The sequence below is a fragment of the Microcebus murinus genome, chromosome 14 (genome assembly GCF_040939455.1).
Source record: "Microcebus murinus isolate Inina chromosome 14, M.murinus_Inina_mat1.0, whole genome shotgun sequence".
In the NCBI taxonomy this organism is placed as follows: domain Eukaryota; kingdom Metazoa; phylum Chordata; class Mammalia; order Primates; family Cheirogaleidae; genus Microcebus; species Microcebus murinus.
Genome location: NC_134117.1, coordinates 68,299,524 through 68,320,696, shown reverse-complemented (window position 1 = coordinate 68,320,696; position 21,173 = coordinate 68,299,524). Strand labels below are relative to the sequence as shown.

Here is a 21,173-nt window from a genome sequence, read left to right as displayed (position 1 = left end):
TCTCTTAGTTATATTTATGGGCATGTTATTTACTTGAATGTTTTGAAATTATATAAATTCTTAAAAATTTAGGCCAGGCATGGTGCTTCATGCCTATAAATCCTAGCACTCTGGGAGGCCGAGGCGGGTGGATTGCTCGAGGTCAGGAGTTCGAGACCAGACTGAGCAAGAGCGAGACCCCATCTCTACCAAAACTAGAAAGAAATTAATTGGCCAACTAAAAATATATAGAAAAAATTAGCCAGGCATGGTAGCGCATGCCTGTAGTCCCAGCTATTTGGGAGGCTGAGGCAGTAGGATCACCTGAGCCCACGAGTTTGAGGTTGCTGTGAGCTAGGCTGATGCCATGGCACTCTAGCCCAGGCAACAGAGTGAGACTCTATCTCAAAAAAAAAAAAATTAATATATTATCAATCATAAAATTAATATATTATCAATCATAATTTTGGTTGTTAGGCAATATTTTTTAAAGTTTTATTTGCATTGTTATGTTATTGATCTGAGTATTCTAAAGATATGTGAAATTTATAAAGTCTCACTCACGGTCCTGATATGTTATCAGTCATGATTCTAGTGGATATCTTAAAATCTTGCATCTAATAAAAATAACTAAATATCTTTGTCAATTCTGAGCTTTCATCAGACTTTTAACCATGGCTATTCTAAGTTTTTTTTTCATCCACAGTTTTTGTCTTGAATTCTACTCTAACAGGATTTGCAATTAGCTTTAGCCTAAAATTAATTTTCATGGAAAAAACTCTAATAAGTACTCCTGAAGGCAGATCTGTGATAACTTTAAGATCAATGGGCTAATTAAAAATTTCCAGAACTCTGATAAGGAAACTAACAAGTTCATGAAAATGCTAATCAAGACCCAGAAGAAGGGGGAGGATCAAGATGGCGGACGAGAAACACTGCCAGACAGAGCGTCTCTGCAGAAAAGACAGATTCTAGCAGAAATTAGAATAAAGAAGCAAGAAGACGAGCATACAGCGGACGAGGGCCGGAAGGAGGGGTACCTGAGACCACCAGAGACACCACGGGAGGAGGCTGTGGAGGAGAACTGGAAGCCGAGACCGCCCGAGCAGCCCGGAGACCAGCGGGAAGGTAGGTGGATCAGTCACCTTTCCCCTCCCTGCATTTGGGACTGCTGGTGGGCTCCCCAGCGGGTGGAGAGACCTGCGGACACCAGCCCAGAGACGGCCGCCGCCAGCGAGCAGTGAGCCTGTAGCGGATGCGGCACCAGGCTCCCAACTCCCGTGGGGCACCTCCATGTGTGTGCACAGACCTGAGCCGCGGGTCTGAAGAAATCAAGATGGAAATAAAAATATTCTATGAAGAAAATGACAATGGAGAGACAAGTTATCAACTCCTCTGGGACACAGCTAAAGCAGTTCTGAGAGGAAAGTTTGTCTCCATAAATGCCTATAACCAAAAGTCAAAAAGATCACAAATAGACAATCTAACAAAATGACTCAAAGAGCTGGAAAAAGAAGAACAGACCAACCCCAAAGCCAGCAGAAGAAGTGAAATCAACAAGATCAAATCAGAACTAAATGAAATTGAAAACAGGGAAGCTATTCAGGAGATTAATAAAACAAAAAGTTGGTTCTTTGAAAAAATAAGCAAAATTGACACGCCATTGGCTAAGCTAACGAAAAGCAGAAAAGAGACATCTCTAATAAGCTCCATCAGGAACAAAAAAAGAGATATCACACTGATCCCAAAGAGATACAAGATATAATTTATGAATACTACAAAAATCTTCATGCACAAAAACTGGAAAATGTGGAGGAAATGGACAAATTTCTAGAAACACACAGCCTCCCTAGGCTCAACCAGGAAGAAATAGATTTCCTGAACAGACCAATCTCAAGAGCTGAAATAGAAACAGCAATTAAAAATCTCCCTAGAAAGAAAAGTCCCAGTCCAGATGGTTTCACACCCGAATTTTACCATACTTACAAAGAAGAACTAGTACCTATCTTGCAGAAACTATTCCACAACATCGAGAAGAACGGAAACCTCCCCGACACCTTTTATGAAGCAAATATTACTCTGATACCAAAACCAGGAAAGGATGCAACAAAAAAAGAAAACTACAGACCAATATCCCTAATGAATATAGATGCAAAAATTTTCAACAAAATCTTAGCTAACCGAATCCAGACGCTTATCAAAAAAATAATCCATCACAACCAAGTGGGCTTCATCCCAGGGATGCAGGGATGGTTCAACATAGGTAAATCTATAAATGCAATTCACCACATAAACAGAAGCAAAAACAAAGACCATATGATTTTTTCAATAGATGCAGAAAAAGCTTTTGACAAAATTCAACACCCTTTCATGATACGAACACTTAAGAAAATAGGCATAGAAGGGACATACCTACAAATGATACAAGCCATATATTACAGACCCATAGCCAACATCATACTGAATGGGGAAAAATTGAAAGCATTTCTACTTAGAACTGGAACCAGACAAGGCTGCCCACTATCTCCACTTATATTCAACATATTGCTGGAAGTCCTGGCTACAGCAATCAGACAGGAAAATGGAATTAAAGGTATTCAAATAGGGGCAGAAGAGATCAAACTTTCACTGTTTGCTGATGATATGATATTGTATCTAGAAAACCCCAAAGATTCAACCAAGAAACTCCTGGAACTGATCAATGAATTTAGTAAAGTCTCAGGATACAAAATCAATACACAGAAATCAGAGGCATTCATATACGCCAAGAAAAATCTAATTGAGAACCAAATCAAAGACTCAATTCCCTTCACAAAAGCAACAAAGAAATTAAAGTACCTAGGAATATACTTAACCAAGGAGGTAAAAGACCTCTACAGGGAGAACTATGAATCACTGAGGAAGGAAATAGCAGAGGATGTAAACAGATGGAAATCCATACCATGCTCGTGGATCGGCAGACTCAACATCATCAAAATGTCTATACTACCCAAACTGATCTATAGATTCAATGCAATACCTGTTAAAATCCCATCAGCATTCTTCACAGATATAGAAAAAATAATTTTATGCTTCGTATGGAACCAAAGAAGACCCCGAATATCAAAAGCAATTCTAGGCAACAAAAACAAAATGGGAGGCATTAATATGCCAGATATCAAACTATACTACAAAGCTGTAGTAATTAAATCAATATGGTATTGGCACAAAAATAGGAATATTGACCAATGGAACAGATGTGAGAATCCTGATATAAAACCATCCTCATATAGCCATCTAATCTTTGACAAAGCAGACAAAAACATACGCTGGGGAAAAGAATCCTTTTTCGATAAATGGTACTGGGAAAACTGGATAGCCACCTGTAGAAGGCTAAAACAGGACCCACACCTTTCACCTCTCACAAAAATCAACTCACGCTGGATAACAGACTTAAACCTAAGGTATGAAACTATTAGAATTCTAGAGGAAAATGTTGGAAATACTGTCCTAGACATCGGCCTAGGCAAAGAGTTTATGAAGAAGTCCCCAAAGGCAATCACAGCAGCAACAAAAATAAATAAATGGGACATGATGAAACTAAAAAGCTTCTGCACAGCCAAAGAAATAGTCATGAAAGTAAACAGACAACCTATAGAATGGGAGAAAATTTTTGCATCCTGTGCATCCGATAAGGGGCTGATAACTAGAATATACTTAGAACTCACGAAAATCAGCAAGAAAAAATCAAATAACCCTATTAAAAAGTGGGCAAAGGACTTGAACAGAAACTTTTCTAAAGAAGACAGAAGAATGGCCAACAAACATATGAAAAAATGCTCAACATCTCTAATCATCAGGGAAATGCAAATCAAAACCACAATGAGATATCACTTAACTCCAGTGAGAATGGCCTTTATCAAAGTCTCCAAACAATAAATGCTGCATGGATGTGGAGAGAGAGGAACACTCCTACACTGCTGGTGGGACTGCAAACTAGTTCAACCTCTGTGGAAAGCAATATGGAGATACCTTAAAGCGATACAAGAGAATCTACCATTTGATCCAGCAATCCCATTGCTGGGCATCTACCCAAAAGGTCCAATGACACTCTACACAAAAGACACCTGCACTCAAATGTTTATAGCAGCACAATTCATAATTGCAAGGCTGTGGAAACAGCCCAAGTGCCCATCCATCCAAGAATGGATTAATAAAATGTGGTATATGTATACCATGAAGTACTATTCAGCTCTAAGAAACAATGGTGATATAGCACACCTTATATTTTCCTGGTTAGAGCTGGAACCCATACTACTAAGTGAAGTATCCCAAGAATGGAAAAACAAGCACCACATATACTCACCAGCAAACTGGTATTAACTGAGCAGCACCTAAGTGGACACATAGGTACTATAGTAATAGGGTATTGGGCAGGGGGGAGGGGGCGGGTATATACATATATAATGAGTGAGATGTGCACCATCCGGGGGATGGTCATGCTGGGGACTCAGACTTGTAGGGGGAGGGCAGGAATGGGCATTTATTGAAACCTTAAAATCTGTACCCCCATAATATGCTAAAATAAAAAAAATTAAAATTAAAATAAAATAAAATAAAAAAAGGACCCAGAAGAACAAAAATTAATTACTTGAGATTGAGTAACAGATGAAGATGATGTTTTATGACTTTTATTTAAAACATTCTTGGTTCTTTACTTAAATGTTCTTTTTTTTAGTTGTAAGGAAGTTTTCTCTCTTAAGCTATTTGTAGTTTACAACAATTTGGTAAAGTGTACTTTTGTGGACAAAAATGGAAGCATTTGCTTTTTCTCTACTTGATTCTCCCAAAATGTGAAAAATGTTTATGAGTATTCTTAATTTTCATAACACTATGGTTATTTGCATAAGTTCAATAAAAATCTGCTCTCTCTTATGACAGAAAAGATTGAGACATTGGTTATATTACTAAGGCTTTTCCTGAAATGTTATATTTCAGAATGTACATAAAACTCTTGGAGTCCAGGATTTCTAGCCTGACAGTGAGTGAGTAAAAATTGTCACTTCCTGGCGGGCCCAGGACTGGCACCTTAAGCCTGCAGATAAAATCTAAAGTCTGCCTTTGTCTGGATTCCTAAACATAAGGGGTTTTAAATCTGAGATCCTATGGAATCAATGTAGAGATAAAAACTTATGTTTCTTAAAAAAATCTATAATATACCTGTTATTATGTTGTATAGCCCTGTACATTGTTTTGAAGTCCTTATCTACCTAGAGACTAGATCTTGAATTCTTCTATATTCCTCCAATCTAACCTTCTTCCATGGCATTACTAAAAATGAAAAACTGTTCCTAAAGCCCTATAAGCTGAAACTAGATCAATCTTAAGAACCCTTGTGTCTGATGTACGGGCTACAATAAAAGTTCACCAAACCACCTTATGCCATAATCAGAGATAAACTCCAAACCAGAATAAGAAGTGGACCTTTTCACACTATAGACAGCTTTTCTCAATATATCAGAACAAGACTCCACATCATGAGACTCTTATACCCATTAATAGTGCCTTTTTTACTAAGCAGGTTGGTGTTGTAATTGAAATTTCACAACCAGTGCTTTTTGTTGGTAACTTCAACAGAACCTGACCTAAGAGATACTTTGGTATCCATTGGTTAACTAAGAAAATATCTGTGCTATTGCTAATACTACATGCTGTACCTGGATACATTCCTGTGGGAAAGTTGAGACTCATATATACCAAATAAGAAACCAGGCCACGTGATCACAACAAGGTCTCACCTGATTCCCTATGCCCATTTGATTCATTCAATTGCTTGTCTTTAAGCCTAGGTTCATGGTTCGAAACTGTTACACAAACTGAGAATGTAAGTTAACTTTATATTTTCCCTTTTTAAAACTTTCTATATGTTACTCATTAAATTTTTGCAGAAGTACAACGTGTAACAGAATAATGCCAGTCCAGTACTTCGAAATAATAGAAAAAGCCTATGGGTCAGACAAAATTGAACTTAATATTGGACTCCAGGTAGATTTAGCCTGAGAGCCACTCTCTACAACCTCTTTTGACACCCAAATGTAGCTAGAAGAGTTTGACACTGACTCCGAGTTGCCAATCACTCCCTCCAACATGGAATGAGACCAGCACCAGGACAAATCCATCCTGGCACTGAAGGATAATCAAACCTTAGACACAGGACGACTGAGCAGTGATGCTGCCAGAGAAAGGTTTTAATCAAAAGGGAGAAATACAAAAATTGTCAGCACCAAAACAGAGTCATATGTATTAAAAAACAAAAAACCTGACAAACTGAGCTGCAGAAGTCTATAAAGAGAGGGTTCTCCTGCTTGTATATGTAAACAAAAACTATCACAAAAGTCTTAGCAAAAACCACAACCTTGCACAAAGGCCATTGCAAAACTTACACAAAAAATACTTCTGCAAGAACATCTGCCCAGCAACTACCTGTTCCACACCACATTGGTTTCACCCACATTATTGATCTTCGTAGACAAGAATAATGAGCTCAAAAATATCAGAAATCCTCCTCATTTTTACCCTAAAGACTACTTTATCTCCCTGAATTCGCGCATAGTTGACTATGGCATGCATATTCCCGTTGCAATGCTCTATTCCTGAATAAACAGTTTTCTTTTAGAGAGCCTGTCTGTTTGTTATTTAGGTGGACTCATACAAGAAAGTGACACTAAGGCTGTTTTGGGAATTCACGGAGATATTGCATGTAGGGACTGGGCACAGTGTCTGATACAAGAAGTACTCAGTAAACGTCGCTCTCTGTAGGAAGGGGTTGCTCAGTCCTTAGCCACTCCTGAGAAAGTACATTCCAATGAAAACCTAATTCCCTGAGACCATCCACACGGCTGTGCCCAGTGAGAATGTGGCAGTGACGGCCCCTGCCCCGTTCTCTGCACTCATGGAAAGAGGGGAGATGGCCAACAAGCCTCCTGGGGGACAGGGGTCATTCTGGGTTCAGCAGATGGCCCTGGAATCAAAGACATCATGGAACATAATATAATCAGATCCAATGAGTGTATCAAGGGCCAGGTGAGGAGGCTGCCGGAAGTCCAGCTGTGCCCAGGAGCTCGTGGGGAGGAGCCCTCCCACGTCAGCGCCGAGGCCGCTGCACTGTGGACAGGCCACACCCTGTGGTAGAAGCACCCCTCCTGCCTGACAGATGCCAAATTATAGGAGATTTTTTTTGTAAGTGTTAAGCCCTTCCACCTGCAATGGTGCCTACTACAACCACCGTTTTGGCTCCGTTTTACAGTAGAGAAAACAGAGGCTCAGAACAGAACACTCCTCTGGTCGAGGTGACAGGCAACGTGTGCCTGAGCCGGGGTTCCAGGGCCCAGGCCTGGCGGCCGGCATCCTCTCTCAATCCAGGGCAAATACCCCGGCCTGGGCAAGCTACTGGTACACCCGGCCAGGCCCAGAGCCCGGGCTGCTGCCACTTGGCAGGAGCAGACACACGGGCTGGGGGCCTCAGCGCTCCAGGGAAGGGAGAGCTGGGAACAGGGTGGGCAGGTGCAGCTGAGACGCAGACCCAGCCCCCAACCCAGCCTCGGTGGGGTCAAGCCCTGATCTGGGACGCTCTTGTGGCCCTGGGGGATTTACTCCTCCCCACTCTGCAGATGAAGGGAGGGGTGGCCAGGCTCTGAGCTAGGTCCTTATTCCACCTGTCCTCACCGCTGTCACCCACAGTGTCCACAGGGAATGGGCACCACGCACTGGAGTCTTGGCTGGCTGTGGAGAAAGGCGGCGATGTGTGGGGAATGTGTGACTCAGAGGTACCAAGCGGACAACTTACCAATAAAGTCACTTTCACTCATCTGGAATCTGCAAATGACTTGGTCCTGCCCCTGCGTATTCAGAAAGCCAGATCCATGAACAACCACTTCATAGGATTCTGCAGACACAACAGCCAGAAGTCTGAGTGAGGACGGGTGGAGCGCTGTGCGCACGCACACCTCGCCCTTCCCGGCGGTCCACCCAATACCGATGGCCAGGGCGCTCCTGCAAGGGAGAAGCTGTGCCTCTACCAACATGTGTGTCCACCAGGCCGAGTCCTCATCTGGTGTCACTGAGGGTGCATGAGGAGGCGGCTGGGCCTTGAGCACTCAGAGCCCTCTCCCCACCCTCCCTGGCCCAAGGAGCCGTGAAAGGCACCTGCACAGGGGCCGACTGAGCCGGGCCTTCCCCACCCTGGGGTCCCATGGTGCACCCTCAGGCCAGAGGGCAGCAGGCCAGGTCCTCCCTCTTGTAAGGCGTCAGAGGAGCTAGGACAAGGCGGCTGAAGACACCCTGTCTCCTGTCTGAGCTGGGCACCCGGGCCTGATGTCTGCTGGGCTGCTGCCCATGTGGGGGTGTACCCTTCTGTCTTTCTGTGTGCCTGTGGCAGGCTGGAGACCCCAGGGGCAGGGCCTGGACTCAGTGTGGCAGGTGAGACACCCAGGACACTGCTCAGGAGAACCCATCCCAGAACAAGTGCTGTCTTGGCTGAGCTTCCAGAGACCTACAGACGATTCCTGCTCCCCTGCCTCTTCCTGGCCCACCGCACCGCCCCCACCACGCTGGGGTTCAGCAAGCACTTCTCCCCAAGCGGGGCTCCTGTCCCTCAGGCGAGTCCCACAGGGAAACGGGAGGCAGTGGGAGGGCTGGCCCAGGAGCCCGCCCGCCTTCCCGCAGGACTCCAGGCTGCTCGAGCGCACTGGGCTCTGCCCGGCCCGGGCTGGCTCATTCCTACGCCTGATGGGGCCAGAGGCACCCCAGATGCTCCCCAAGGAGCACTGCCTCTGGCCCCTGTGTCCAGCCTTCCTTTGGCACCATGGCTCACAGGCAGAGTCTGCAGAACCTCTGGCGGTGGGCAGAGCTGGCCTGCTGACATGCTCTGTCAGGTTTTCTGGTGCCTCAGAAATGGGAGCAAACATTAAAAGCTGGAACATTTTCCCTGACAATGCAGATTTCTAGCTTTTCTGGAAAACAGGAACAGCAGCCATCCATGGGTTTGTGTTCCTCCCTGACAACCACTGGTTGGGGCCCAAGGGCACAGCCCTCCTCAGATGGGGGAGCTCCCAGGAACACCTTCACTCCAAGGCCCTACAAGGACAGCTGACACTGTCCTGGCTGGGCCTGGCCTTCCTCTTGCTCATGGTGTCTGCATGGCCCCTTGAGCTCCCACCCGATGGCCCAGACCCTGCCTTGGAGGAGCCTGAGCCACGTGGGAGCCTCAGCATATGAGAGGGTCCAACCTACACTTAGGGCTGCAGGAAGTCAGAGGGGCTGTCAAGCAGGAAACGCATCCAGGGGAGGTGTCCTGTGAGGGGGCCTCAAGGGACGGGTGGGCTCAGCCCTTAAGCAAGGGCTTGCAGAAAGCTGGGGCCCCTCAGCCCTGCCTCTGCACAGCGGGGACCCAGAACGCAGACTGGCCCCTGGAGGGCCTGGTGGCCCAGCCAAGGTACCTCAGACACCCCAGCCAGGCTGGGGTGAAGGAGGTGGTCAGCTCAGACCCTCAGGCCCTGTGCAGAGGCTGGGCTGGAGGCCAGGCCTGAGGCACGGAGGCCCGCCGAGGCCTCTGCCATGCTGGGTGCGAGGCCCAGAGGCTGAGTGCTGGAGCCGGAACGGCCTGGCCTCCCCGGGCCTCCCTTCCCAGGCACACTCCTTGGTTCTCAGGGCCCCCCTGGTGCAACGGCTCCTTCTACTTCGCTTGGGGTCAGGATGCTGCCTTGACTTTCCCTCCACGGGACTGTCCCCCTGTGTGGGGCAGCTTTGCATAGATCAGTTGACAGGTCAGGGCTGGGACCGCTGGCCACGCAGGCAGAGGCAGTGTGCTGAGCTGGTGGACAGAGGGCACCTGTCACCTTGACTCAGCTGCTGGGAGGGAGGAGTGACAACTCACATCCTCACCTGGGCCGTGACAGGGCTGCTCCGACGCCACGGACTGTGTGTCCAGAGGACATGCGCGGCTGCAGCTGTCAGGCCGGCTGCACGGCCAGGCTGCTTTACGGCAGGAGCAGCAGGAAGAGACCCTTCAGGGCACGGGGGTCTCTCTACCCCCCAGCACTGCAGCCTCTACCCCACCCCCACCCTTCGCACGGCACGGGGACTGGGACCAGAAGCCAGGGGCAGAGATGGAAATATCACACCAGCTACTGCTTCTCGGGCCCAACCAGCTGCCAGTCCTGTGCCAGCCTCCGCACAGCCCACGGCCTGTGCATCTCACGACACACCTGGCGGCAGCATCTCCGCTCACAGGAGCCTCCGCTGGAGCTGGCGGGCGTCAGGCAATTGCTCCAGGTTGTGTGCCCGCAGGCGCAGAGCTCGCACTCGAGCATGGTGTGTCTGTCCCCACAGCCTAGTGCAAAGGCACCTTCCAGTTAGGAACATGGAGGCAGAGCCCGCAGCTGGTCTGGACCCAGCTGCACCCAGCTGAGCACTGTCCCCACGAAGGAAGGACACCCAGGGCAGCCGCAGTCATACAAACACCTGTAGTGTGGGGACCCCGCCTGCACCCACAGAGCTCAGCACACAGATGTCACCACCTTACACCACACAGGGCGTCCTCCGCACACCAGTGGGGCCTCAGCTTGGCGAGGGTGTCCTTGTCACTTTCCTGACCTCAGGACAGGCGCTGGCATAACCGCTGGGGGCTGTGAGCCCTGGGGCCTGTGTGGTGCCTTTGTCAGGCCGTGCAGGTCCCCTCCTGTCCCTAGCGGGATGTGGAGGTTGGACTGTGCCCGACCCGTTTTCTTCCCCATTGAGACAAGCGCCCGGTTTCTCTCCCCCTGTCATTGATGTGGTGAGTGACAGGGACGTTCCAGGTCCTGCAGCAGCCTGGGCTTCTGGGACAAGCCCTGCTGGTTGCTCTTGTCTGTTTATACGTTGTGTTGTGCTTGCACACACCACATGCACACAGGCACAACACACAAAAACACACCACACCACACACACCACACACACCTCACACACAGCACACATACATGACACACACCACATAAACATGCCACACCAGAAACATACACACCATACAAACCATAAATACACCACATATCACCCACATCACACACAGCGCGCAACACACTCCCACACATACCACACGTGTGCATCCGCATCCACAGCACACCTACCACACACACACTCTCACTCTCTCCCCACACACACCCTCCCTCCAATCACACCCCACAGATACATACAACCCACACACACAGCATGCAAAGACGCACACATACACACCTGCCAGCCCACAGCAATGACTCCGGAGCTCTTACCTCCTATACACACAGAGGAAGGCTCCACATATTTGACTTCAGTACACATCTTTGAACTCATCTGTAACAGAGGGAGGGGTGGACTAGCGTAGAGGTGTGAGACTAGGGACACTGGTGCCCGGCCGCCCACCACTCCCAGTAGCCCCCCTCACCTGGTCAACAATGGATCTCAGGGCTTTGAAGCCTGTGTCCACTGTAAACGTATGGGCTTCACTGTCCGCAATTTGTGTTATCTGCAGAAAGAGGAGGGGCTTGGACCTGCCAGCCAGGGCTGAGGATGCTGCAGGTCCCCAGGCCCAGGAGACAGTGTATTGTCCTCATGCCATGGGGACAGAAGGATGGCAGACTCTGAGGGCCAGTCCTTGGCTCTGCCAGTACTCTCAGGGAGTGCAGAGCTTTTCGCTCTCCCTACACTGTGGGAAGATGAACAAAACATCTTGCTAGTCAGTTCTGCAGTGGCCATCAGTTGGCCCAAATCCCTTGGGAAGGATTACAACAGCAGCTTTTGAGTGGCCCTGAGAAAACTGCCTGTGACACATTTCCCCAACAGGGCTCAAGACTGGCATGTGGTTACCTGCTCTGAATTACCTGTGATTTGTCATAATCGGCCACACCCACAGAGTAAACAGTTGCCTCCAGGCTCCGTGCCTTGTTAGCCTAAGAGGAAGAAATCACTGAGTAGAAATCACCAAATATGGAGAGCAAATGCCAGCAATGATGGACTGCACTCACTTGCTCCAGGCTCTGTGTAAATGCCTCTGGCTCCATTGTCCCATCAGTCATAGCGATAATTGTGCTGGGAATCTTTTCAGCTACAGGGGAGGCAAGCAGTGGCCTGGTCGGCAAAGGCACCAGGGTGACCTCCAGAAGCTCCAGGACTGCCCCAGGCTGCCAGGGCCACAGCACTGACACTTCAGGACATGGCCGGGTGCTGCCCGCACCTCATCCTCCTGGGGAGAGGCTGCCCAGACCTGAGCACCCACCACTCAGAGACTCCCAGAGTGAGAAGGGCCTCAGCCCAGGACCCATTTTACAGATGGGGACAGAGGCAGTTCAAGGCCTTCCCAGTAGGCCACCTGCCACGCCGCAACCCTCTGCCTGAAGAGCAGCCCCGGCCACCGCCCACAAGCGCAAGCCAGGCGCTCCTGTGAAAAGCAGGCTCAGAGGGCTGCGCAGGGCGGGTCCTGCTCCTGCCGGCAGCGGCAGCGCTGGACCCGGGTCAGGACTCCAGGTCAACCACACTGGCAGGGCCCACGCCTACCCGACACCCTCCCCACCAGGCGCCTCCCTCCCGACAGGAGCCGCAGGTCCACAGCGGAGGGACTGGTCGGCTGCGCCCTGCAGCCTTTGGCACCATCTGAGACACCGTCATGGGGTGCAAGTCAGCTGGAGGGGACACTGGACAGGACAAGGACAGAGGCGCCCTCGAGGGAAAGCGGCTGTTCTCTCAGGGTCCCCGGCTCCCCCCTTTTCTTCTCCCCCGGCCCAACTGCAGGGCCACACCGCCTATTTGCTAAGAACCAGGGACAGACACACGTGTGATCTCAGGAGTTCTCAGCGCACCCTGGGCTGGCCACGCTCCCTGCACAGGGAGGAGCCTGGAGCTCAGAGCGGGGGCGCCACGTGCTCCACCGGCCACAGACCTCCCTGAGCCCAGGTCTGCCCCCTGTACCTGACGCCATGCAGGCAGCAGGCACTTACTTGTGGATTTGGATCTTTCAATCTGCAAAATTGCCTGCAAGGAAATGAAGAAATATGGGGATGGATGGTGAGGTGAACCCGGTAACCCAGTAAGACCTTGGAAACTAGAATAGACTCTTTGAGATTTAGGGGTCTGTACCTTTTTAAATCCTTCTTGCATGAATGTGTGTCCTTCAGGAACCACCTTCTCAAGTATTTCAAGACCTTGCTTTATTTTTACTCTGAAAAAAAATTTTAACCAAGGGAGATTGAAGTAGACAGAGTTGACTGCTAGAAAACCAGCTCCCGACCTATGCTCCAGCCATTTTCCACTGTGCAGACCCAGTTGGACAAGGCAGGGGAGCAGGCAAGTACTCTGACCTGCCCATTCTCACTGTGACTTGGACAGCAGATTTCACGACCTTCTGAGCTCCTCCCTGTCGCAGGGACGCAGGCCTTGGGGACATCGCTAAGGGCCCTGCTTGTACCATCTGCGGTGAGTGTCAGAGCTTCCCAGGGATGTGCAGCTGCGAGCCAGGCTCTCCCAAAGTCCTCCCAACTTTCCAAACCCTGACCGAAATCCTCACCCTAACCCAGAGAGGTGCAACTGCCAGTCAGGGCCTGGCAATGGGGCCGGCCATCCTAATCCCCGCTCTACCGTAACCCAAGGCTGAGAGAGGCAAAGGTCACCTGCTAAGCCCCCAGGCCTGCACCCACCCCCACGGCCTCACAGCCTGGCCTGACTCCATCTTCCTCCCCTTCATCCTGCCGAGGAAGCAGCAAATCTCACTCGGAGCCCTCGGGCCCTTGGCGGCCTGTGCTCCCACAGGAGGGCAGAGGTGGGCGCGCCGGCTCTGGGATGAGGCCTGTCAGCCGCTGTTAGAGCCAACAGGACGCGGTGGGCAGGCAGGGCTGGTTCTGGTGGCAGGACTGGGCCAGGAAAGGGGGGCCCAGCGTCTGGCTAATCCAATGTGACAGGCTGAGCCAGCACAGCAAGGCTGAGCCACGTGTGGACCCTGAGGGCCTGCCCCGCGCTGCCGGCAGAGAGCGGCCAGGGCAGCTCTGAGGGCCCTGCCCCGCCGGCCCAGGGAGGAGGCCGTGCCCTGCGTGCCCAGGGGAGGCCACACTGGGCTGGGCCCAGCCCAGCTCCCACTGCTCTCTGGCCACCGGCCAGGTCCTTCCCCACATCCTTGATTCTCCCCCGTCAGGCCCACTCAGGTCTCCCCCAACCCACAGCACGGGACACACCCCCAGCCGCCGCAGCCCGCGGAGCGGCACGCCTGCCTGCTCCCCTCGAAGCTGCCCGGGCGGCCCAGGCACCACGCGGTGCGCAGCGCCCTCTCCTCCCCGTGCCGCACCCGCTCCGCACCCCGCTCCACGCCTCGGCTCCCCAAGGGGTCCTTCACCTCCCAGCCCACCCGGAACCCTCAGGACACCCACCGCCAGGCCAGGCTCCCCTACTGGGACCCTCCAGCCGCCTGGACACTTGCTCGTCCTGCCGCCCTCTAGCACCCCAGCCTGGCCTCTGGCTCTGGACCCACCCACGGGCTCCCCTGTCGGGGACCCGCCCCGGACCAGGCACCCTGCACTAAATTCCCCAGCACTGCCCCGCGCTCAGACCGGCTCCTGTCCCCACTGGCCAGGGCCGAGAGGGCCAGGCACAGAGCCGTGCCCAGCACAGGCTGTGTTCACCAGGACCCACACACACCAGGCCCCTGGGCCCCGGATCCTCACAGCCACCTCCCAGGAGAGGAGGCAGGACAGAGGGAGGGCAGGGACAGAGGGAGGGCAGGGACAGAGGGTGGGAGGCGGAGGACTCGGGGGCACAGGACTCTGCAGGTCCAGTGCAGCCAGGGGTCAGAGGGCACCGGGGAGCCGGGGCTAGCTGCAGGGTGCGCACTGAGGGATGCCCTGGCCAACTCACCCTGTTCACTGGAAGGTTCTCCACTGTGGTCTTGGGGAACCCCTCAGCTGTCTGGAGCTCTGCCACCCAGCCCACCAGGATTCCCTTGGGGAGATCAAAGTCAAAGACTTACGGGTCTGAGGTGAGTGGCAAAACGATGTCACCCTCAGTGGAGTAGGTGATTAAGGATATTCTCGTTTCTTGGCTGGAGAGGAAATACATGCCGGTGAGAAGCCACAGGCACAGGCTCCAGTGGGCATCAGTGAGCTGCCAGGGAGGGGTGAGCACCACCCGCCTGCTCCCCACCCCAGCTCTTCCGCGCTGGGGCCCGTGTGGAGCACAGGGGGGGCAGGTGAGTTAGTGAAGGGATCTGAGGCCTGTGGAGGTGGGGCCCCCGGAGGCAACCTGCTCCGTCCCTGCACTCCAGCACCCAGACGCCCACACGCACCCGATGACCCACACCTCCACCAGCGCCTCCCTCCCACTGGCCTCTCCTCTACTGGGCAGCTCCTGGTCCCTTCACCCATCTCAGAGAAATCGCCCTCCCTCCTGGCGACCACGCACACCTCCTCCCTGTCCTCCCCTGACCACTGCCTTCCTGCCTGCTGACCCCTGTGCCCCTCAGGGAAGCTGCTGCCACACGTCCCAGCTGCGCTCCTGCTCTTGTCACCACCCACATCCCCCACAGTTGTCAGACTTTTGTCCCCGCAGCACAACCCTGATGACGTCACTCCCCTGCGCAAGAACCTTCTCTGGCTCCCTGTGGCTCCCAGCACGAATCGGAGCCCTTGGGCTGGCACCATGAGCTCCTGTGTCCCTGGCCCCAAGCTGGCCTGCCCAGCCTCAGGCTCCAGCCCTCCCGAGTTGGCCCCAGGCCCCAGGCGAGCCAGACCCCTCACGGCACCACAGGTCACCTGATGGCTCCTGTGGCTGCGTCCTCTCCAGCCTACAAGACCCAGTTCAAAGTTCTACTTCCACTGGGAAGCCATCCTTGACTTTGTCCCCGGGAATTCTCTGTTTCCGTAACCTTCCTTGGCAAGTTCTGTGTCCCTTTCCTTGGGCCTCAGCGCGGTGTAGCCAGGGCTGTTACTGAGCCGCTGCTCTGCCCAGCTTCCCTTCCCCAGCCTGCGAGGGCCTCCAGGGCGGCGGTGGCCTCTGCCATTCACCTGGCTCTCAGGCAGGGGCGGCCACAGCTGCCGAGACCTCAGAATGCCAGCCAGGCTCTGTGCTCCCCACGAGGGACTCCCCACCCACCAAATCTAACTGGACGTTCCCTCTGCTTCCCAGAGGGAACGCCCCAGAGCACAGAGGAGACAGCGGCATGGAGATCGTACTTTTGGAACTGCTTCACAATGTCCTCCACAAATATATAAAGGTCAGCCCAGTTGTTGTTCACGCTGCCTGACCTGAAAACAGAGTGGACATAAGTCAGGGTGATGACATGCTTCCACAGCAGGCTCGTTAACAAGCCTGCCCCCACCCGAACACAGCTGAGGGCTGGGCACAGCCTCAGTGGTCATCCTGTCATCCTGGATGGGGACTTCCATCAGTCGAGTGGTCTGCCTAACGTGGTGGTCCAGACCTGCCTTCCTCGGACTGGGGAGCTTCCTGGGATGAGGGACATTTGGTGGCTAACCAGGACAGCCCATCAAGCTATGTGGGGCTGTGTGGACAAGAAATGGGTGAGGATTATTTGACTGGAAAAGGCCCTAATAAATAATCCAAACCTAAATTAAGAAAAAAAATTCCATTTACAGAAGCATCAAACAGAAGAAAATATTTAGGAATAAATTTAACTTAAGAGACAAAAGAAATATATACTGAAAACTATAGGACGTTGCTGAAAGAATTTAAAGACACAAATAAATGGAAAGATATTACATGTTTATGAATTGGAAGACACAATATTGTCTGGATGACAATGTAATCTGTACCAAAATTACAACAGTATTTTCTTGCAGAAACAGAAAATCTATCCTAAATTTCATATGGAATCACAAGAGACTTTAAATAGCCATACAAACAAAAAAATCTCAAAAAAGATAACATCTGTTGAACTCACATTTCCTGATTTCAGAATTTATTACAAAGCTACAGTGATCAGAACTGTGTGGCACTGTAGCAAGTACTGTCACATGCACCAAGGAACAGAATAGAGACCCTCTACAGAAACTGACCCTCACATCTATGCTCATTGACTTTCCACCATTGTCCCTTGAGTAATCAGTGTGCAAAATGACAGTAGTTTCAACAAATGGTTCTGGGAAAACTCAATGTCCACATGTGAAATAATGAAGTTGGACTATTCCCTCCATCATCACAGAAGTTAATTCAAAATGTACCAATGACCTAAATATAAAGCATAAAACTTTTAAACTCTTAGCAGAAAATATAGGAGAAAGCCATAACATTCGATTTAGTAATGATTTTTTTTATATGACGCGATGACCACAGGCAACAAAAGAAAAAATAGAAAAACTGGACTTCATCCAAATTAAAAACTTTCGCGCATCAATGGACACTACAGAGAGAGTGAGACACACCTGCAGAATGGAGACATTTGCAAATCATGCATCAGCCAAGGATTTGATATCCAGAATATACAAAGAACTCCTACACCAAGAACAAAAAAGAAACTACAAACAAAAAAGTGGAACAAAAAATACCAATAAGTACATATGCTCAAAAGGAAAGCTGTAACATCACTAGTCACTGAAGAAGTGCAAATCAAAGCTACCCTGAGATAGCATTCTGTACCCATTGGGATGGCTATTATCAAAAAAAATGAAAATAACAAGTGTTGGAGAGGCTGTGAAGAAATTGGACCCATCAAGCTTTGATGGTGGGAATGCAAAGTGATGCATCCACTGTGGGAAACAGTTCAGAAGTTCCTCAGAAAGCTTAACATAGCCATATGGTCATCAATTCCACTCCTAGGTATGTTCCCAAAAGAAGTGGCAGCAGTGACTCAAACCGATAAATGTATGCCAATGTTCATGGCAGCATTATTCACAATAGCCAAACGGTAGAAACAACCCGAGTAAGGGTCCATCAATAGATGAATGGATTTTTAAAAATGTAGTATATTACATACAGTGGAATATTATTCAGCCATAAAAGGAATGAAATTCTGATAGATGCTACAACAGCCAAATCTTGAAAACATTATGTTAAATGAAATCGGCCAGACACAAGAGGCCAAGTAAGGTGCCTGCCTCTCCTCCCTGAACCCCCAGTCCACGCCCCCACCCCACATCCCCCATCCAACCTGTCTGGGATTCAGTGGCCTCCACCGTCACCACGGATCCAGACTCTGCCCCCTCCTCACCTCTGTCCTGCCCATGGGCCCACACCACCATCCCCTCCCTGGGTGCTGCACTGGCCTCCTGCCAGCTCTGCCTGCGCCCCCTCAACTGTCATCCTTTCTGAACAGGAGCCCAATCACACCCCTCCTCTGCCAGCAGACACTGCCCACGGGCACCTCACAGGCAGTGCAGGCAGCGCCCTCCCCGGACCGCCTCTCTAGAAGGCCCGCCCTCAGCTCTTCCCACTCTCCTGCCCTGATTCTGTCCCCAAGGCACACGAGACTTTCCTCTTTGGTTTGTCTATTGCCTGTCTCCCCACTCAAGTGCAAGATCCAAGAGGGCAAGGACTTGGTCTAGTTCTGTTTGCTGCCTTATCATCACTGCCCCAAACAGTGACTGGCTCTTAGGAGCTGCTCATTCACTCTCCCTGAGTGGATGAATAAGCAAGGGCAAGAGCCAATGGCCAGGATGGGCTCTCTGCACGGGTAAAAGATCCCAGAGCACCTCAGGGGTGCCTGACCCGGGCCCAGGTTTAATTGCCCCACAATGCCCCCAGAGGAGCTCTGACCCAGCCCCACCAGAGGCAGAGGGCACAGGGAGACAGACAGCTGCAACCCCGCAGCCCAGCAGCCAGGACTGGGGCAGGGCCCTGCAGTGCCGGGAGTTCCCAGCCTGTGACTCTGCCTTGCCTGGCAGCTCACGTCACACTCTCCCTTGGCTATTGCATCTGACCTAGGAACTCTCCCTTCTTCCTCATACACCTGGCAAGGTGGGTATGAAGATACCCTTTTCACAGATGGGGACACTGAGGCACAGAGACTTGAAGCAACTTGCCCAAGGCCACGTGGCTGGTGAATGGGGTCTGCCTGCTTCCAAAGCCAGGCGGCCCTTCCCCAAGGACAGCCAAGCAGTGGCCAAGCATCAGCATCCAAGGGAACGAGGACGCCAGAGGAGCTCCACCTGGGATGGTGGGGGGAGCGCAGTGCAGGACGCCAAGTCTTGTCACGCCACCTGCCTCTGGGACTGCACCAAGCTCCAGGAGCCCCCCTTGGCCAGGAAATAGGATAGAAAAATGCCTGCGCTCCTCCACGTCCCGGGCTGGATGTGAGGATGCAGGAGTGCAGGGGAGGGCTCTGGACACACCGAGGTGCTTCGGCACCCACTGACAGTCGCTCCACTGCCACTGGAGAGCAGCCACCAAGTCTGTTCCGCCCAACGGCAGCAGCTGAAACGCAACCAAGACAACGTCGCCAGGACGGAAGACCCTCCCCCTTTCTTTGAGAGTCGGAAGGTGCCTAGTGCACAGCCCAGCTGTCCCAGGGCCACACTGAGACAGACCAAGCCATTCCTGAAAGTGCAGGAACTGTCACGAGGTCCCAGGGTGTAGATGAAAGAAGCAAAACACCTAGAAGCAGCAGCAAAGGACTTTCTAAGAGTGACACTATTAGAAGGCCCAGCAGAGGCAACAAAGCAATCTCTCTGGGCCTAGTAAAACAGAAATCATTTGAGACAAAAAAGAAACAAACAAAACAACACAAAAAAACAAAAATTCACAGTGCGCTTGTAACAACTGCTGAAAGGCAGCCCCTGGTAATCAGCTGTTGAAGGGGCATGAGAGCCACCACAGGGGCCTGGATGGGTCTCTGTTGGTGCATCGGGGCATGATGACATATGACAGATGTGTTTTCCCCATCCAAGAGACAGTGTACCAAGGAACAAATACCTGGGGCCTTCATTCTGCCTTGGGGAAGAAGGAGGCCTAGCTCTGGTCGTCTGACCAAAGGATTGGCCGGTTCCCTGGCAGAATCTCTGGGCTCCAGGCCCTGTCCTGCCCCCAGTGAAAAGGGGATGGTGGCTCCTGTGGCCACGCAGAGCCAGGCCTGGAAGGACACTTACTTGTCCACAATGAGGTAGAGGTCCAATTTGTTCTTGCAAGCCTGCTGGGCTTGCCCTTGGCGCCAGTGATGCCTGGCGTTTGGGCCGCGGCGGTGATGGCCCCTTCTGGAGCCCACACCCAGGTGGTGGAACATTCTCCAGCCAGGTCTTGGGTGCTGGAAACTTCCTGCTCTAAAAAGTGGGGGTGGCAGCAACAGCAGCAGCAGCAGCAGAAATAGCGCTGAGCAGGGTCCCTGGACACCACGGCTCCCCATTTTCCTGGATGTCCCTGTGGCCTCAGCTCGCTCTTGGGTTCTTGGGCCAGATGTCCCTGTGGCCTCAGCTCGCTCTTGGGCTCTTGGGTCCCTGTGGCCTCTCCGCCAGGGCCCAGGTTCTCTGAGCACCAGCCACCTCTGGCCACTCTCTGTGGCCTCTGCCTGTGCCCAGGGGCCACACCCCTCCTGCCCTACCACCAGGGCACACTATGGCCCAACACCAGTTACCTGCCCAGATCGCAGGGAGCAGGGGCAGTGTCTGGCTCTGGGTACACCTGCCTCAGCTACCTGCCTGCCCTTCCCCCACCCTGGGGGCAGAGTTCCCTGTTGTTATGACTGACAGGAAGGTTGACATGGTGACTTTGTGACCTGCAGCTCTGCCCAGTGTTCTGCATGCTGACCATCTCAAGTGGGAGTCACAGGGCCATTGAGGGGTGTAAGAGGAAGGCTTCGTGCTCCTTGCTGCCCTCCCAGGTGTCCCTTCACATCCCCTCAGAACCTGCCTTTGTGTTAAGTGACAGAGCTACCTGAGGTGGCTCAGGTAAGAAGGTCACTGTGGGTGAGGGGTCAAGGAGCTGGGAGGCCAAGGTTGGGAACGGAGACAGCATCTGCGTGAGCACCAACGTGCCCCAGGGGAGGGCGGGATCTAGAAGGTGGTGAGGACTGTGCGATGCTGCCGACGTCCTTGTGAACAAGGGACGTGCCCGCTTTCCACTGCCGTGCACCAAACCACTCGCTCTTGGTGGCCCAAGAACCATCTTATTATGCTCACAGGTTCTGAGGATCAGACATTTGGAGAGGGCAGGGTGGGGAGGGCTCCATGTGTCAGGGCCTCCAATGGGTAGACTTGAGCCGCCAACATGACTTGAGTGAT

The 21,173-nt window shown here is 51.7% G+C and overlaps 1 protein-coding gene across 1 annotated transcript in view; it reads right to left on the bottom strand.

The window, feature by feature from the left end:
- ANTXRL (ANTXR like) overlaps window positions 1-20,604 on the bottom strand; it is a 64,383-nt gene extending 43,779 nt beyond the window's left edge. The window contains exons 1-10 of the mRNA XM_076010200.1: window positions 20,046-20,604; window positions 16,179-16,250; window positions 14,978-15,049; window positions 13,102-13,183; window positions 12,963-12,996; window positions 11,994-12,073; window positions 11,850-11,918; window positions 11,414-11,494; window positions 11,262-11,322; window positions 7,805-7,903 (exon numbers count right to left, since the gene is read on the bottom strand). Of these exons, the coding sequence (XP_075866315.1) occupies window positions 7,805-7,903; window positions 11,262-11,322; window positions 11,414-11,494; window positions 11,850-11,918; window positions 11,994-12,073; window positions 12,963-12,996; window positions 13,102-13,183; window positions 14,978-15,049; window positions 16,179-16,250; window positions 20,046-20,299 (904 nt within the window). The 5' untranslated portion in view covers window positions 20,300-20,604. The remainder of the gene's footprint in view (window positions 1-7,804; window positions 7,904-11,261; window positions 11,323-11,413; window positions 11,495-11,849; window positions 11,919-11,993; window positions 12,074-12,962; window positions 12,997-13,101; window positions 13,184-14,977; window positions 15,050-16,178; window positions 16,251-20,045) is intronic.
- Window positions 20,605-21,173: the final 569 nt, after the last annotated feature.